Source organism: Lynx rufus, unplaced genomic scaffold (assembly GCF_022079265.1).
Source record: "Lynx rufus isolate CCGP_SWC_20201006 ecotype Redwood Valley unplaced genomic scaffold, mLynRuf1.p SCAF_5, whole genome shotgun sequence".
Taxonomy (NCBI): domain Eukaryota; kingdom Metazoa; phylum Chordata; class Mammalia; order Carnivora; family Felidae; genus Lynx; species Lynx rufus.
Genome location: NW_025814867.1, coordinates 60537801 through 60556554, shown reverse-complemented (window position 1 = coordinate 60556554; position 18754 = coordinate 60537801). Strand labels below are relative to the sequence as shown.

General features: G+C 39.8%; 1 protein-coding gene across 1 annotated transcript in view; it reads left to right on the top strand.

The window, feature by feature from the left end:
* Positions 1-18754, top strand: part of SERPINI2 (serpin family I member 2) — a 37813-nt gene that overhangs the window by 9242 nt on the left and 9817 nt on the right. Inside the window, exon 5 of the mRNA XM_047098910.1 lies at positions 16030-16127. Within this exon, the coding sequence (XP_046954866.1) occupies positions 16030-16127 (98 nt within the window). The remainder of the gene's footprint in view (positions 1-16029; positions 16128-18754) is intronic.

The following is an 18754-nucleotide window of genomic DNA, read 5'->3' as shown; positions in this document are numbered from 1 at the left end:
TCTACATCTTTGATAATCTTCTCTTCCTCTACCTTCCTTGTCATCCTGGAGAAAGAGGTACCCTATGCTTTTCTCACCCTTACTCTAGGTTCTTGATCCTAATATTATTTACTATTTCCTTTTTCTTGAAAAATCTTTCTTTCTTTAACCCCTGGAGCACTCCTAACTTCTGTTTATTTTTCTCTCCATTGTAAAATTGTGATGTTCCCTGACCTACATTTGTTTTTCTTTCTATTCCCAGCTAATATTTACTAGAATTGTTTCTTCAGAATTTTCTTCTTCTTACTCTCTTTTATTTGTCCCTTTTTCTTCATGTCTCTAATATCTGAATTTCTCCCCCAATCTCTCTTCTAATTCCCTAGCATCCCTGTATATCTCTACCTGGATGTGATTTAGTCTTTCAAAGAGTTTTGGGTGTTTTGTTTTTGTTTGTTTGCTTGTTTTGTTTTGTTTTTGCTCCTATTATGTGTGAAACATTGGAGATAAAGTGATGTGACAGTTTATCTTCTAATAACAGTTTGGGGGATTAACTTATTTATTTTCAAATTTATTTTTCTCTCTCTCTTTTTCCTTTGGAAAGATCACTGTTTGGGGCCAAAAACACTGAGTTTGAAAATTGTTCATGCCTTGTACTACAGTGGTGTCTTAGGAGAGTCATCAGCTGTCCTGAGTTGTGGTTTTATTAGTATGAAATTGGAATAATGACACTTGTAGCCAAAGTGGCCCCAGCATCATCAACCTAGTTAACAAATGCCTAGATAATAATACATAAGTTTCAAACTCAGTTGGCAACAGCAAATACAGGCTTTTTTCAGAATTCCCTTCTCCAACATTTTAGGAATCTTCATAAGAATGCTGCCCAGACGACAATTCCACCCAGGCTACTACATTCTGGACAGCAGACTCTTTGGTCTTATTATCAGCTTCTCCAAACTGGCCACACTTCTCATACAACTTCTCTCATAGTGTGACACAGACTTCTCTTTTGATTCCTCCAAGAAAAACGGTTATGGGTTTGAGTTATGTCCTTCCTGATTCATACGTTGAAGTCTTAACTTCCACTCCCCCCAAAATGTGTGACCTTGTTTGGTGGCAGTCTTCACAGAGGTAATCAAGTTAAAGTGAAGTTATTAGGGTGGACCCTAATCCAGCACGGCTGGAGTCCTTATAAAAAGGAGAAATTTGGATAGAGAGATACACAAAGCAGGAAGGCTACATGAAGAGACAGAGGGAGAAGATGGCCATCTACAGGCTGAGGAGAGAGGCCTAGAACAGACTTCTCCCTCATAGTCCTCAGAAAGAACCAATGCTACCCACACCTTAATTTTAGACCTCTACAATTATGAAACAATAAGTTTCTGTTGTTTAAGCCACCTACTTTGTGGTAATTTGTTGAGGTAGCCCTTGGCAAACTAATACAAGAACAACTTCAATGTTTAGCCAAATTTTACTGACGGCTTTATGTTAACAAAAGAGGCTTCTAAGGTGGAAAGTAATTTAAAAACCAGGTGCCAGGGAAGAGTGTTCTGGAGTCCAAGCCATGTCTTGTAACCAGGGAGTCTTCTGTCCACTGCTGACCTTAGCCTACCGCTGTCATGGTACCAGAACCCACCCTCACCCAGAGTCTTTTTCATCTCCCTCCAACCCAGCAGTTGGAGTCCTCCAACTTTTCCCAGCAGAAAGAAACACAGATTTTCTCCCATCTCTGAGGCCAGATTCCCAGTCATGATCAGAATCGACAACAGCAGATTCTGACCTTCAGTGGATACCTTTTCATACCATGTAGAATAAATTATACCCTCATCATTTCAAACTTCACTATTTCCATCCCACTGGTTCTATTTGCATAATGGAAATTTCATCATGTTGCTTTTCCCAAACAAATAAACACTTTGTCTTAAACATGAATGTAGATCTTTGGTGATATGAAAGCAGAAACATTAAATGGCAGTTGTACTCCCTCCCTTTTCTCAAATAAATTCCAGGCACCAAAGATTTTTAAAAATTTTTTTTAAAGTTTCAATTATAGTACCTCATTACATAATTATATTCATAACACAAAGTCTGGCAAATAGAAGATGTTAAATAAGTGATGACTATTTTTCTTTCTTTGTTAAGATCACTGCCCAGCCAGTACCAAAGTAGAAAGTCTTCTCTGACTTCTCAGTCTCTCTTACACCTGTCCCCTCTGTCTGGCAGGCCCTTCTCCATGGTATCTACCCAGGAAATTCTCATTCATCCTTCATCTTCCCCTCACAATTAACTTTTCAGTGTACATTTCCCCAACATGCTCACTTAGACTCAACCATCCCTTATCTTTATTTCTAGAACATTTTATACAAATTTATATTATAACACTTATTACATTACATTTCCATCTCTTGCTCACATTCTTGTGTATCCTATTAAAATGTGAGCTCTGGGGGGATACTAGGAAGATGGCGGCGTAGGAGGACGCTGGGCTCACCGCGCGTCCTGCTGATCACTTAGATTCCACCTACACCTGCCTAAATAACCCAGAAAACCGCCAGAGGATTAGCAGAACAGAGTCACCGGACCCAAGTGCAGACGAGAGGCCCACGGAAGAGGGTAGGAAGGGCGGCGAGGCGGTGCGCGCTCCACGGACTGGCGGGAGGGAGCCGGGGCGGAGGGGCGGCTCGCCGGCCAAGCAGAGCCCCCGAGTCCGGCTTGCAAAAGCGGAGGGGCCTGACGGACTGTGTTCCGACAGCAAGCGCGACTTAGCGTCTGGGAGGTCATAAGTTAACAGCTCTGCTCAGAAAGCGGGAAGGCTGGAGGACAAAGGGAGGGTGAGCTGCGGAGCCCCCGGACGACAGAGCTCAGTTTGGCGGGGAACAAAGGCGCTCGCCAGCGCCATCTCCCCCGCCCATCCCCCAGCCAAAATCCCAAAGGAAACCGGCTCCGGCCAGGGAAATTGCTCGCTCCGCGCGAACACCCAACTCTGTGCTTCTGCGGAGCCAAACCTCCGGCAGCGATCTGACTCCCTCCGGCTGCACAGGGCCCCTCCTGAAGTGGATCACCTAAGGAGAAGCGAGCTAAGCCTGCCCCCCCTGCCGCCGTGCACCTTGCCTTCCCACCCCAGCTAATACGCCAGATCCCCAGCATCACAAGCCTGGCAGTGTGCAAGTAGCCCAGACGGGCCACGCCACCCCACAGTGAATCCCGCCCCTAGGAGAGGGGAAGAGAAGGCACACACCAGTCTAACTGTGGCCCCAGCGGTGGGCTGGGGGCAGACATCAGGTCGGACTGCGGCCCCGCCCTCCAACTCCAGTTATACACCACAGCACAGGGGAAGTGCCCTGCAGGCCCTCACCACACCAGGGACTATCCAAAATGACCAAGCGGAAGAATTCCCCCCAGAAGAATCTCCAGGAAATAACAACAGCTAATGAGCTGATCAAAAAGGATTTAAATAATATAACAGAAAGTGAATTTAGAATAATAGTCATAAAATTAATCGCTGGGCTGGAAAACAGCATACAGGACAGCAGAGAATCTCTTGCTACAGACATCAGGGGACTAATGAACAGTCACGAGGAGCTGAAAAACGCTTTAAAGGAAATGGAAAACAAAATGCAAACCGCCACAGCTCGGATGGAAGAGGCAGAGGAGAGAATAGGTGAACTAGAAGATAAAGTTATGGAAAAAGAGGAAGCTGAGAAAAAGAGAGATAAAAAAATCCAGGAGTATGAGGGGAAAATTAGAGAACTAAGTGATACACTAAAAAGAAATAATTTACGCATAATTGGTATCCCAGAGGAGGAAGAGAGAGGGAAAGGTGCTGAAGGGGTACTTGAAGAAATCATAGCTGAGAACTTCCCTGAACTGGGGAAGGAAAAAGGCATTGAAATCCAAGAGGCACAGAGAACTCCCTTCAGACGTAACTTGAATCGATCTTCTGCACGACATATCATAGTGAAACTGGCAAAATACAAGGATAAAGAGAAAATTCTGAAAGCAGCAAGGGGTAAACGTGCCCTCACATATAAAGGGAGACCTATAAGACTCGTGACTGATCTCTCTTTTGAAACTTGGCAGGCCAGAAAGAATTGGCACGAGATTTTCAGGGTGCTAGACAGCAAAAATATGCAGCCAAGAATCCTTTATCCAGCAAGTCTGTCATTTAGAATAGAAGGAGAGATAAAGGTCTTCCCAAACAAACAAAAACTGAAGGAATTTGTCACCACTAAACCAGCCCTACAAGAGATCCTAAGGGGGACCCTGTGAGACAAAGTACCAGAGACATCACTACAAGCATAAAACATACAGACATCACAATGACTCTAAACCCGTATCTTTCTATAATAACACTGAATGTAAATGGATTAAATGCGCCAACCAAAAGACATAGGGTATCAGAATGGATAAAAAAACAAGACCCATCTATTTGCTGTCTACAAGAGACTCATTTTAGACCTGAGGACACCTTTAGATTGAGAGTGAGGGGATGGAGAACTATTTATCATGCTACTGGAAGCCAGAAGAAAGCTGGAGTAGCCATACTTATATCAGACAAACTAGACTTTAAATTAAAGGCTGTAACAAGAGATGAAGAAGGACATTATATAATAGTTACAGGGTCTATCCATCAGGAAGAGCTAACAATTATAAATGTCTATGCGCCGAATACCGGAGCCCCCAAATATATAAAACAATTACTCATAAACATAAGCAACCTTATTGATAAGAATGTGGTAATTGCTGGGGACTTTAACACCCCACTTACAGAAATGGATAGATCATCTAGACACACGGTCAATAAAGAAACAAGGGCCCTGAATGAGACACTGGATCAGATGGACTTGACAGATATATTTAGAACTCTGCATCCCAAAGCAACAGAATATACTTTCTTCTCGAGTGCACATGGAACATTCTCCAAGATAGATCATATACTGGGTCACAAATCAGCCCTTCATAAGTTTACAAGAATTGAAATTATACCATGCATACTTTCAGACCACAATGCTATGAAGCTTGAAGTCAACCACAGGAAAAAGTCTGGAAAACCTCCAAAAGCATGGAGGTTAAAGAACACCCTACTCACGAATGAGTGGGTCAACCAGGCAATTAGAGAAGAAATCAAAAAATATATGGAAACAAACGAAAATGAAAATACAACAATCCAAACGCTTTGGGACGCAGCGAAGGCAGTCCTGAGAGGAAAATACATCGCAATCCAGGCCTATCTCAAGAAACAAGAAAAATCCCAAATACAAAATCTAACAGCACACCTAAAGGAAATAGAAGCAGAACAGCAAAGGCAGCCTAAACCCAGCAGAAGAAGAGAAATAATAAAGATCAGAGCAGAAATAAACAATATAGAATCTAAAAAAACTGTAGAGCAGATCAACGAAACCAAGAGTTGGTTTTTTGAAAAAATAAACAAAATTGACAAACCTCTAGCCAGGCTTCTCAAAAAGAAAAGGGAGATGACCCAAATAGATAAAATCATGAACGAAAATGGAATTATTACAACCAATCCCTCAGAGATACAAACAATTATCAGGGAATACTATGAAAAATTATATGCCAACAAATTGGACAACCTGGAAGAAATGGACAAATTCCTGAACACCCACACTCTTCCAAAACTCAATCAGGAGGAAATAGAAAGCTTGAACAGACCCATAACCAGCGAAGAAATTGAATCGGTTATCAAAAATCTCCCAACAAATAAGAGTCCAGGACCAGATGGCTTCCCAGGGGAGTTCTACCAGACGTTTAAAGCAGAGATAATACCTATCCTTCTCAAGCTATTCCAAGAAATAGAAAGGGAAGGAAAACTTCCAGACTCATTCTATGAAGCCAGTATTACTTTGATTCCTAAACCAGACAGAGACCCAGTAAAAAAAGAGAACTACAGGCCAATATCCCTGATGAATATGGATGCCAAAATTCTCAATAAGATACTAGCAAATCGAATTCAACAGCATATAAAAAGAATTATTCACCATGATCAAGTGGGATTCATTCCTGGGATGCAGGGCTGGTTCAACATTCGCAAATCAATCAACGTGATACATCACATTAACAAAAAAAAAGAGAAGAACCATATGATCCTGTCAATCGATGCAGAAAAGGCCTTTGATAAAATCCAGCACCCTTTCTTAATAAAAACCCTTGAGAAAGTCGGGATAGAAGGAACATACTTAAAGATCATAAAAGCCATTTATGAAAAGCCCACAGCTAACATCATCCTCAACGGGGAAAAACTGAGAGCTTTTTCCCTGAGATCAGGAACACGACAGGGATGCCCACTCTCACCGTTGTTATTTAACATAGTGCTGGAAGTTCTAGCATCAGCAATCAGACAACAAAAGGAAATCAAAGGCATCAAAATTGGCAAAGATGAAGTCAAGCTTTCGCTTTTTGCAGATGACATGATATTATACATGGAAAATCCGATAGACTCCACCAAAAGTCTGCTAGAACTGATACATGAATTCAGCAAAGTTGCAGGATACAAAATCAATGTACAGAAATCAGTTGCATTCTTATACACTAACAATGAAGCAACAGAAAGACAAATAAAGAAACTGATCCCATTCACAATTGCACCAAAAAGCATAAAATACCTAGGAATAAATCTAACCAAAGATGTAAAGGATCTGTATGCTGAAAATTATAGAAAGCTTATGAAGGTAATTGAAGAAGATTTAAAGAAATGGAAAGACATTCCCTGCTCATGGATTGGAAAAATAAATATTGTCAAAATGTCAATACTACCCAAAGCTATCTACACATTCAATGCAATCCCAATCAAAATTGCACCAGCATTCTTCTCGAAACTAGAACAAGCAATCCTAAAATTCATATGGAACCACAAAAGGCCCCGAATAGCCAAAGGAATTTTGAAGAAGAAGACCAAAGCAGGAGGCATCACAATCCCAGACTTCAGCCTCTACTACAAAGCTGTCATCATCAAGACAGCATGGTATTGGCACAAAAACAGACACACAGACCAATGGAATAGAATAGAAACCCCAGAACTAGACCCACAAACATATGGCCAACTCATCTTTGACAAAGCAGGAAAGAACATCCAATGGAAAAAAGACAGCCTCTTTAACAAATGGTGCTGGGAGAACTGGACAGCAACATGCAGAAGGTTGAAACTAGACCACTTTCTCACACCATTTACAAAAATAAACTCAAAATGGATAAAGGACCTAAATGTGAGACAGGAAACCATCAGAACCTTAGAGGAGAAAGCAGGAAAAGACCTCTCTGACCTCAGCCGTAGCAATCTCTTACTCGACACATCCCCAAAGGCAAGGGAATTAAAAGCAAAAGTGAATTACTGGGACCTTATGAAGATAAAAAGCTTCTGCACAGCAAAGGAAACAACCAACAAAACTAAAAGACAACCAACGGAATGGGAAAAGATATTTGCAAATGACATATCGGACAAAGGGCTAGTATCTAAAATCTATAAAGAGCTCACCAAACTCCACACCCGAAAAACAAATAACCCAGTGAAGAAATGGGCAGAAAACATGAATAGACACTTCTCTAAAGAAGACATCCAGATGGCCAACAGGCACATGAAAAGATGTTCAGCGTCGCTCCTTATCAGGGAAATACAAATCAAAACCACACTCAGGTATCACCTCACGCCAGTCAGAGTGGCCAAAATGAACAAATCAGGAGACTATAGATGCTGGAGAGGATGTGGAGAAACGGGAACCCTCTTGCACTGTTGGTGGGAATGCAAATTGGTGCAGCCGCTCTGGAAAACAGTGTGGAGGTTCCTCAGAAAATTAAAAATAGACCTACCCTATGACCCAGCAATAGCACTGCTAGGAATCTACCCAAGGGATACAGGAGTACTGATGCATAGGGGCACTTGTACCCCAATGTTCATAGCAGCACTCTCAACAATAGCCAAATTATGGAAAGAGCCTAAATGTCCATCAACTGATGAATGGATAAAGAAATTGTGGTTTATATACACAATGGAATACTACGTGGCAATGAGAAAAAATGAAATATGGCCTTTTGTAGCAACGTGGATGGAACTGGAGAGTGTGATGCTAAGTGAAATAAGCCATACAGAGAAAGACAGATACCATATGGTTTCACTCTTATGTGGATCCTGAGAAACTCAACAGGAACCCATGGGGGAGGGGAAGGGAGAAAAAAAAAAAGACGTTAGAGTGGGAGAGAGCCAAAGCATAAGAGACTGTTAAAAACTGAGAACAAACTGAGGGTTGATGGGGGGTGGGAGGGAGGGGCGGGTGGGTGATGGGTATTGAGGAGGGCACCTTTTGGGATGAGCACTGGGTGTTGTATGGAAACCAATTTGTCAATAAACTTCATAAAAAAAAAAAAAAAAAAAAAAAAAAAAAAAATGTGAGCTCTGGAACAGGAGATTATGTCTCCGTCATTTTGGTTTCCATAGTCCTTGGAGCATTTCATAGTATATAGTATGTGCTAAATGAATATTGTTGAATTAAATTATATAAATAATTTCAAAGAAACCAATTCTATGTTATTTCCCTTTATCTAATTTTAAATACCTCAAAAACCAGAATTCAACTTTCCAATTACACTTTAATTCATTCCCTGTGAGGATCCTGTTGAAACTTTCCCATATGTGCAGCATAATGAAAGATAGAACATCAACCATTTTCTTGGAAACCTCTCTAGAGAAATAAAATGAGTGTTTTAAATTCACAATATTGAAAATTTTGTTATTAATTATTCAATCACATTAATGCAACATTACATTTAAAATATGTTCACTTTTGGGGCACCCGGGTGCTCAGTCGGTTGAGCGTCTGACTTCAGCTCAGGTCACAATCTCACAGTTTGTGAGTTCGAGCCCCGCGTTGGGCTCTGTGCTGACAGCTCAGAGCTTGGAGCCTGGAGCCTACTTCTGATTCTGTGTCTCCCTCTCTCTCTCTGCCCCATCCCCACTCATGCTCTCTCTCTGTCTTAAAGATAAATAAAACATTTAAAAAAATCTTAAATGCATTCACTTTTCACAAAAGGATGAGTCTTCTGATTGATTAAAGGAATGATTTGATTATTTAAGTTCACAAACAATTTTAGTCCATGAGGGCACATTTATTGAATTAAGTTTCCTGAGCACTAAGATCATGGATTGGAAGTTCTGACATACATTTTCTCCCAAATGAATAATTTCCTCACAACAAAAAATACCCACTTAGTATCTGTGTTCAGTACAGAGAGAGAAAACCATATAGGCTGAGTAAATACTTTAGGGTGGACTGACAATTTTAGATTTTGTTACTCAGTGCCATGGTTCTTTTGTATCTGGATGAATCCATTATGCTTTCAAATTGGTAACTAAAGACTTTAGTAAAACTGAATAGTTTAATCAGCTGTATTAGTTTCCTAGGGCTGTTGTAACAAATGACCACAAACTAGGTGGCTTAAAACAACAGAAATTCATTCTCTCACAGCTCTGGAGGCTAGACGTCCAAAATCAAGGTGTCAGCAAAGCCACCCTCCCCGAGACTGTGTGGAATCCTTTCTTTCTCTTTCTTTTAAAAAAAAAATTTTTTTTTTACATTTATTTATTTTTGAGAGACAGAGAACAAGTGGGGGAGGGGCAGAGAGAGAAGGAGACACAGATTCCAAAGCAGGCTCTAGGCTGTGAGCTGTCAGCACAGAGCCTGACGCTGGACTCGAACTCACAAACTGTGAGATCATGACCTGAGTTGGACTCTTAACTGACTGAGCCACCCAGGCGCCCCTGTGTGGAATCCTCTCTTGCCTCTCTGCCCAGTTTCTGGTGGCGATCCAGAATCTTTGGTGTTCCTCTGCTGATAGATGCACCATTCCAATCTTTGCCTCTATTGTCATATGCCATCTCTCTTCACATGGCATTCTCCTTTCTAATAAGGACACTAATCATATTGGATTAAGGGCCGCTCTATTCCATTAGGACCTTGACCTAACTAATTGTATCTGCAATGACCCTATTTCTAAGTAAGGTCACACTTTGAGGTACTGAGAGATAAGACTTTAACATATGAATGGGGGAAGGCACAGTTCAATCCATTACACCAACTATGCTAAGTTCTGTTAATGTAACACAAAATAAAAGCCTCTTTGGTGGCAAAATTTAGTAAATGCCAACAAGAGAAAAATTAATCGTAAGAATGCTTGTATATTAGTAACACTAGGAAGGAACATGTGAATGACTATTTAGATTATAGTTACTATTTAAGAAACATTTCTTTTTCTTTAATGTATGACTAGTTTAGAATCAAGGTCAATAAGATATAGACTAAAAATGCTAGAGTGCTTTCTAGTGTTTATTATTTGTAACATACCAGATATCTAGTTTTAGAATTACCCCATGTTGGATAGCAGCTAAAATAATCATGTTACTTTGTCTAAATGTATACGGGATCCTGAAAACATGATAGCAGTCAAAATTCCTCAGATTGAAGAGTCTGACACACACTTTCTATATATCAGATCTTCTCTATATAAGAAACATTCTGAGAACATGTTCTTATGATTATGTGTATGGGCAAAAGTGATTATTTATACATGCAAATAAGGTAAATGAAGAAGTACCTTTCATTTATATAGCATTTTAACTTTGTAGGGCATTTAAAGTAGTTTTTTAAGTTTATTTATTTATTTTGAGAGAGACAGAGACAGTGCAAGCAGGGGAGGGGAAGAGAAAAAGAAAGAGAAAGAGAGAGAGAGAGAATTCTTAGCAAATTCCACGAAGCCAGTGCAGAGCCCTATGTGGGGCTCAAACTCAGGAAATTGTGAGATCATGACCAGAGCTGAAACCAAGTGTCGGATGCTCAACCAAGTAAGCCACTCAGGTGCCCCTAATTTAAAGTATTTTAATACTTAATGTTGTGGTTCTACAGTCTGACTTGGTTACATCTTGCATTTTACAGAGAAGGAAACTGAGTCACTCAAAAAATAAATTGATCAACATCCAACTAAGTGTTGGGAGACAGAATTAGCTCTTATGACTACTGTCTTACAGCCTTATGGTTTTATTGGTTCGCTACTTCCTAGAAATTTTATCTCCTGTTCAAAAGCAGATTGATTGGGACCCCAGTATGGACAAGGAACTGGAAAAGATGCAAAGTGATGGACATGTTCCCCACTGATAAGATGGTTACCACTTAGATGGAGTGGGCAAGATTTGTACAAGACATTTACTAGCAATATACAGCAGTACACAGTAAATATCAAAAGAAAGGTCCAATCAGTAAGCACTAAGGGATTCACGAAAGAGAGAGAGAGAGAGAGAGAGAGAGAGAGAGAAAGGAAGGGAGCACCAGAAACTGGAGTTATAAAAAAGGGCTTTATGGAAAGGGAAGAACTTGAACTGGGCTTTACAAGAACTGAGGGGCACTCGGGTGGCTCAGTCAAGCTAAATGTCCGACTCGACTTTGGCTCAGGTCATGATGTCACAGTTCGTGGGTTCGAGCCCTGCATCAGGCTTTGTGCTGTCAGCACAGATTCTCTCCCTCTCTCTCTGATCCACCCTCACTTGCACACACACTCTCTCTCTGTCCCCCCACCTCAAAATAAATAAACTTAAAAAAAAAGAAGAAGAATCAAGAGGGTTAAGTCCCATATGGAAAGGGGAATTATTGAAAATTTCCAAGTAGGATAGTGGAATGATGAAGGCAGTGTTTTAGAGAGAAGTATGTGGCAGTCACAATGCCTTTGTTCATGCTGGATAACTTGTCTGAACCCTTTCCCTATTTCCCACTGCCATCCCCATGTTTCTGGATAACTTCTATTGGTCCTTAAAACCAAGTTTGGGTCTTAGAAAGCTTTTCTGATCTTTCCATTCAAGATAACACATCTTCCCATTTCCCTGCTGGGAAAACTTCTCCGAGTATCTCATGTTTATTGCTGCATAGCAGTTATATTAACATTATTATTTCACCTCCCTCACTGGACAATAAACTTCTTGAGGTCAGAGCTATGCATATTTCCTTTCTGTGACCTCAGCACAAAGCGTGCATCTGAAAAACAGTAGTTGTTCAATGAACTTTTATTGCTTTAATCTGAAGAGTAGTGACATTCAAGATGTGTTAGAGAGGGAAAGACTGAAGCCCAAAAGATCAGTTAAAAAACCACTGCAATTATATGTGGCACTAAGTAGTAAGTGTTTAAAGGGCACAGACTCATTGGGAACAGCAAAAAAACGGTGAAGTAGGAAGACATTTAGTGGAGTATTGACTAATGAGATCTGGGTTAAGAAGAAATAGATTGATTTGAGGTTCTAAGTTTGACTTACCAGGAAAATGAGAAGACTGATTTCTTATTGTTTTGTGGCAGTCCTTAGCTGGGCACCTTGGACTTCTAGAGAGTTCTGTGGTAGACTTCTGAGAGTCCTTGAAGCCCTTGACACTATTAGCAAATGTATGCATGGATCGTCATACATCTGTTTTCTTTGGGGGAGGCTTCATAGTTATCAATGAGTTTTCGGTGTTCTGGGTCTTTAAACTTGTTAAATACTACAGTTCTATTCAAGAGTATAGTAATAACTAAATAACCTCTTTGTGAGAAGTATCATTCTTCAAAAATATTGACTGATATGGCATCTCACAGTATCTTTAGCAACTGTTGAGACGAGATCATGGCAAATAGAATATAATACTGAAGACGAAGAGCTTTGCCACCGTTTTACTGTGTAACTTTAATGAACTTTCCTAAGATTTTTCTTTAAATGTTAAATGGGACAATGATAATACATGCCTCACAGAGTTATTTTGAAGGTTACATGAAATCCTGTTTATAATGTTTTTAGTACTCAATATCTATTATTATTTTTATTATTATTCTCACTCATTTTAATACATATCAAACATCCCTTGGAGTGCCAACACTGTCCTAGATGCTGCCTCTCTTTACCACATCTCATTTAATCCCCCAAATAAATTTGATAAATATCAATTTTTATATGCACATTACAGATGAGGTACAGACAGGTGAATGCCTTGCCCGTGGTTACACAGCTAATACATGGCAGAGCCAACATTGTGAAAGTCAGAAAACAGGTGTAATGTAGGCAAGCATGAGGGAGAGCACAGAACAGAGCAAGTGTCCGTGATACAATGAGCAGCATGAGCTGTAGAGAGGCAGTGCCCAGGAGATAACACCTTCCACAGGACATGAAGTATGTTCTTACTGGGCTAGAAATCAGTCCCAGCTTTGGCCAGCTTTGGATCTCCAAACAGGTGAATGTGAACTGTATGGGTGAAAGAAAGTGATCTCAGGGTAAATGAAGCTGAATATGAGAATAGAAATGTCATGACTAACTGCAGTAATGATTACAAAATGTTCACTTACTTTAACCTTTTGGACACTGATACCAATTGGAATCCTGACTTTACATTAAACAGTGTCCACATATGTCTTGTATGTGACAGAAGGTATTTTTAGGTCAGTCCTTGAGATTAACGGAGTATTTCATACATAGACACACACAGACACAGACACATAGATACACACACACACACACACACACACACACACACACACACAAAATATACTTCAGGTGATTGGTTAGAAAGTGACCAGAAACTGCCATGTACTTATATAATAATCTAGGCTCACTACTGTCCAAGAGTGGGATTTCAAATGTTGAGGATAGGGACCCCAAGGGAGACCCATCCAAGGCTTTGTGTCAATAACCAAGAGTGCTGGGTGTAAAGGGTGAGGAAGGGACAACACCAATCCACACTAGGGCCTGCAGACCAGGAGTGGATCCATCTTAAAATGGAAATGCTAATTTTTTTTCCTTCATTTTCTGCACCTGTTACCTATGTTAAACCGCTTCAAGCCCAGTGCTCCTGCCTGGCAGTAACTGTTGGCTTTTAAGCAAATAGACAATGTTTACATCTGCTGAAATATTCATTTCATGATTACTTAATTATTAATTGTCTATCCAGTCTTTTTGCTGCTGCTTCTTTTTTTTCTTTAGATGCATCTTTTGACAATTTTAGATGAGGGTCAAGGAAAAGGGGAAATGAACCACATCTAAAATAAATATTACGACTCACAACATTTGGAAGAGGTACATAATGAATGCTGTGTCTATATTGATTGAGATTATGACTTCAAATTATATTTTGATGAGAAGGCAACGTGGGTTAGCACATTAACTTTGATTTGGAATGGACCTGAATTTGAATCCCGGCTCTGTGTCCTATCTTGAACCCGAGCCTGGAAATCCTCCTCCTCTATCCTCCACTTTCTTAATTAATGGCAATACTAACTTTCTCAGGTTTTTGTGAAGATTAAAAACTATAATCTATATTAAGTGTCTAACACAAGGAAGTGCTGCTTCACACCTGGCTATTCATGGCTCCAGTAATTATGGCTAATTAGAAATTGGCTGTAGATTATACTTTTATTAAACGGTTGAATGAGTTTCTATTGCTGTAGGTTTCATTGGGCTATATTACAGGTAGGACTGTAGCTTAAATGACTCTCCACTGATAATTAGGCATTATTAAAAGTTGTAATAAGTCTTGCAGTATTCTTGTCATTATCCTAAAACTATTATACTAAAAATAGCCTTTTTTTAGGCGAAGCAGAACATTTAGTTTCCACCTTTTAGATGCCTATCCTCCATTTAGTTGTCAAAAAGAACGTGGTAATAAAAACAGGAAAAAAAATGAAGACTTCAAACCCATCATGTTGCATATTATCTTTCTTAGCTGGAACTGAAAAGAAAGAAGCTGATTTTAAATCACTATCAGTAGAATTTAATGCCCATGTTGTACCCCATACTCAGGGCTCTGAATAAGTTAATATTTTCCAAAAAGTATATCGTATTTTACCAAGATGTAATTCAGGCCCGGTAAATTTCTGACATATCATGTTCGTTGTTTTCAAGAATTATAATTAAAAAGACTGCTGAATATTTGGCAACTGAAACAATGATGTAATCGGACTGACTGCTCAAGCTAATTTCTAGCTCCTGGTACGGGCCTACCTATTAGTTAAGCAAGGATTCCATCCTTGACCAGCCTTGTCTGTATCCAAACTGGACAGCACAGGGGCAAATGCCCATCAGTTCACAGACTGAACTCCTCAGGCAGGACTTGCTCTGGAATCTCACTGATGTAAGACATATACAGAACTTCCTGTTTTTTTCTTTCATGAAGTTTCCAACCTGGTTTTAAAAGGCACCTCGATGCTTCTGGCATCTATAAAGTCGGTAAGTACTAGCTTTTCTTTTTGCTTCCTTTTTAGTGAAATGGTAAAGTGAGGCTCAGTGTTCTGTTAGCTTGGAATCACAGATCAGCCTGAGAGACTCTTTGAGAGTCTCTGGTTAAGGTCTTCACATCAGGCAAAGTGAGTTTGGAAGACTTGAGTGGAAGCTAGGGTCCTAACTTAGGGCCCTGCATTGGAAGAAGTGGCCAGCAATTTTTTTCCTCCTATAATTTTTATCTTTAATTTCCTTTCTCTGTTTTACCCCTTTCACAGGACCTGTTGGGAAGACATTAGGTGTGTCCATAAAGTGAAGGAAGTCACATCAGCTGTGACAATAGATGGGAAGAACAATAGATTATTAATGCCTCTCTGTACTTCAGTAGCCAACAGTCTTCTCCGAGGGCTGTTGGCTCCTGCTCCCTTTCCACAGTATTTTGGATGTATGCCAGGAGCCATCTTTGATGGTGTGAAAAAGAGTATATGTAGTTGCTGGAGGGAAACTTTACATTTCTAGGGAAGGAGCCAAGTAATTGAAAACTTAGAACTCTCACCCTGTTTCATTAGATAATTACAACTTCAAAAAGTATAATATTTTCTTCCCCCTTCTCACCAACCATTTATCTGGGAAGCAAGTTATTAGCAACCTCAGAACTCGGGGAGCTCGGGGAAAATGGTATTATATATGAGAAAATGCAATTGGGATAATGAAAACAAAAGATTTCACATTATATTCTCTTCCAAGTCATCCATTTTATAGAAAACATTTTGGTAGCATAAAGGTGCACGGTTTTTCAAGACTTTTCCTCTTCATTTTTTTTTTAACAGATTTAAAGTCGAACAAAAATTAGACTTCAAAGAAGCTTTGTATTCTTTGAATATAACTGAGATATTTAGTGGTGGCTGTGACCTTTCTGGAATAACAGGTAGTATGATAAGTATGTCTTATGTTATTATGTTAATATGTTTTCCTAGTAATTCTGTTAACTGACTGATCTGAAAGAGCATTCGGCCTCAGAAAATACATGCATGATAACTAAATGTCATAGTCATGTTGAGCCGTCTGTAAACAAGCACTTTATTTTGCATTTAAGTCATTTTCCTTAATGAAAGTCAGAAAGCATTTTGGAATGTTAGCTAAGCCTTCTAACCATGCTTGTAATAAAACTATGTAGGTAAAGTATTACAGGGGCTTTTATTTCAGCCTTGTTTGGATTTCCTTATCAGAATAATGGAAATTACAACGTTGAGTCTCTCATCTAAGCAGAGCTAATAAAACTCTTATAAACCAATTTGCAAATGTTAATTTGGTAATATTGGAGCCCATGAAATAGGCATCCACAAGCTGCTGGGTGATGAACGTAACCTAGAAATTGTGATGAATCTGAAGCTTGCAGTTTCAGCTTAAGACTAACCACACATCCCCGGGGATGGAGCTTTTGTGCTAACTCACACCTGGGAAACTGCACATGGCTAAGATGCTCACTCACACAACAAAGCCCAAGACACTCTTTTATTTTTTCTTGTCCTGGCAGTACCTGCTAGTTCAAAAATTACCAGCTAAAAAGAAAAAAAAGTGGACAAAGAGGGCTGATGTGTCCCCATTTTCTTACCTGCTTTTAAATTTTTTTTTTCAACGTTTATTTATTTTTGGGACAGAGAGAGACAGAGCATGAACAGGGGAGGGGCAGAGAGAGAGGGAGACACAGAATCGGAAACAGACTCCAGGCTCCGAGCCATCAGCCCAGAGCCTGACGCAGGGCTCGAACTCACGGACCACAAGATCGTGACCTGGCTGAAGTCGGACACTTAACCGACTGCGCCACCCAGGCGCCCCTCTTACCTGCTTTTAAATTCAGTCTTCTGTTTTATAAAAAGGGGCCTAACCTTACAAGCTTGTCTGTCTGATGGAGTTTTGTATCATCACATGGAAATATTGTGTATTCCTATGTAAATTTCTGGGCTTTGGAGAAGTATTCATTAATCTATTCACTCATCAATTATGTGGGTAAATGAACAGAATGAGTGAGCTTTCCTGGTGGAGGAGGTGGGTGGGGTACTCTGGTGACAGATGTTCATTATTACCTTCACACATGATTTAGCTACTTGTTCTCACACTGACAGATAGATCTGACTTCTCTGACAATTTCATCAGCATCAGGAATGAGGCAGTGAACGTTAAATACTGCAACACGATGCTATCTAAGTGTGCCCTGGAACACAGCCACCTTGCCAACCTAAAATAAACCAAGCCATTTGTCAAGCACCTCTTCCTGTTAAACTTCTTTCTGGCCTTCAGAAGCTCACTTGCTGTACCTCAGACATTTAAAACAGCCACTCACCCTGCAAATCCCCAGCAATTTGTGACTTCTATAAAATTTCCTTTCATAGGCAGATTTATCACAAAAATACCTCCAAATGCTATATAAAAGAATTTGTGCAAGAGGATAACCTTAAATAGAGAAAAACAAATATCCAACACTTTCTTCTCTTTCTCTCCTGAGTTGCCTATTTGAGTTGCTTTAACTGCTTGGGTTCTGTCTTACTGCCTGAAATAAAATAGCCACTGGCCCTACATCTGGACATTAAGAGAACACTACATTCCCTGCTATCCCTACATATCATTTGTACAATAAACATTCACTAAAAGCTACTGTGAATCAGTCCAACACCAGTGCCTTGGGATATTTACACAAGAGCTACTATCCTATACTCCTGTAATTCACAAGCTTTGGATGAAATGTTTTCAGACAGTTACTTTGGAAACCTTGAGATGAATGTTTGGCTTCACACTGTTATTACTTCTTGTGTTACCTTTAGTAAAACATTTAACCTTTCTGAGCCTCAACTTTCTAATTTGTCAAATGAGATAATAAATCCCGGTGGAGGAAAAAAAAAAAAGAAAGAATGGATGTAAATCTCCTCGTTCAACATCTGACACAGAGTAGATGCTCAATAAATGTTAAATACAAAAAAAAAAAAAGTGGGGTAATGGCACATTAATATTTATTTGGATGTTTTCTAGCAAAGCTGTAAAAGGGTTCTCATCCTCTTAATTTGACAAAGACATAGTTGGAATTATCATAGAAAAGGAAAAAAAAATATTACAAACCTGAGAAATCAGTGAGTTTATAGAGTCCAGATTCCTTATTTGTCCAGATTCCTTATTTGTCTATTATCTGTCAGGTCCCGTTCTTTTCCCAAGATCAGGCCTACTTTGTGGTAAGACAGGATACATGAGTCCAGAGGCCCAGTCTAATAGCCATGCAGTCACTTGATCTGGTACCAGTGCTAAAGTGGGTGAAATTCTCCACTCCATCCCAACATGCTTTTTGTTCTTCACTCTTGCCTTGGTATGGCGCCCTAGGTCCTCTACTCTGGGCGCCATATGTGAATCTTACCTTATTTTAGGTAGTCCTTAGGAAAGAACACGCTTATTTGCCTGACCTTTTAATAGACCATTCTCTTGCATTTCAAGATATGCATGCCCCCTCTTTTCCATCTTATGTGTCTCTGTCACTGGACATGTTCATATCCTTTGATTTATTTGTTT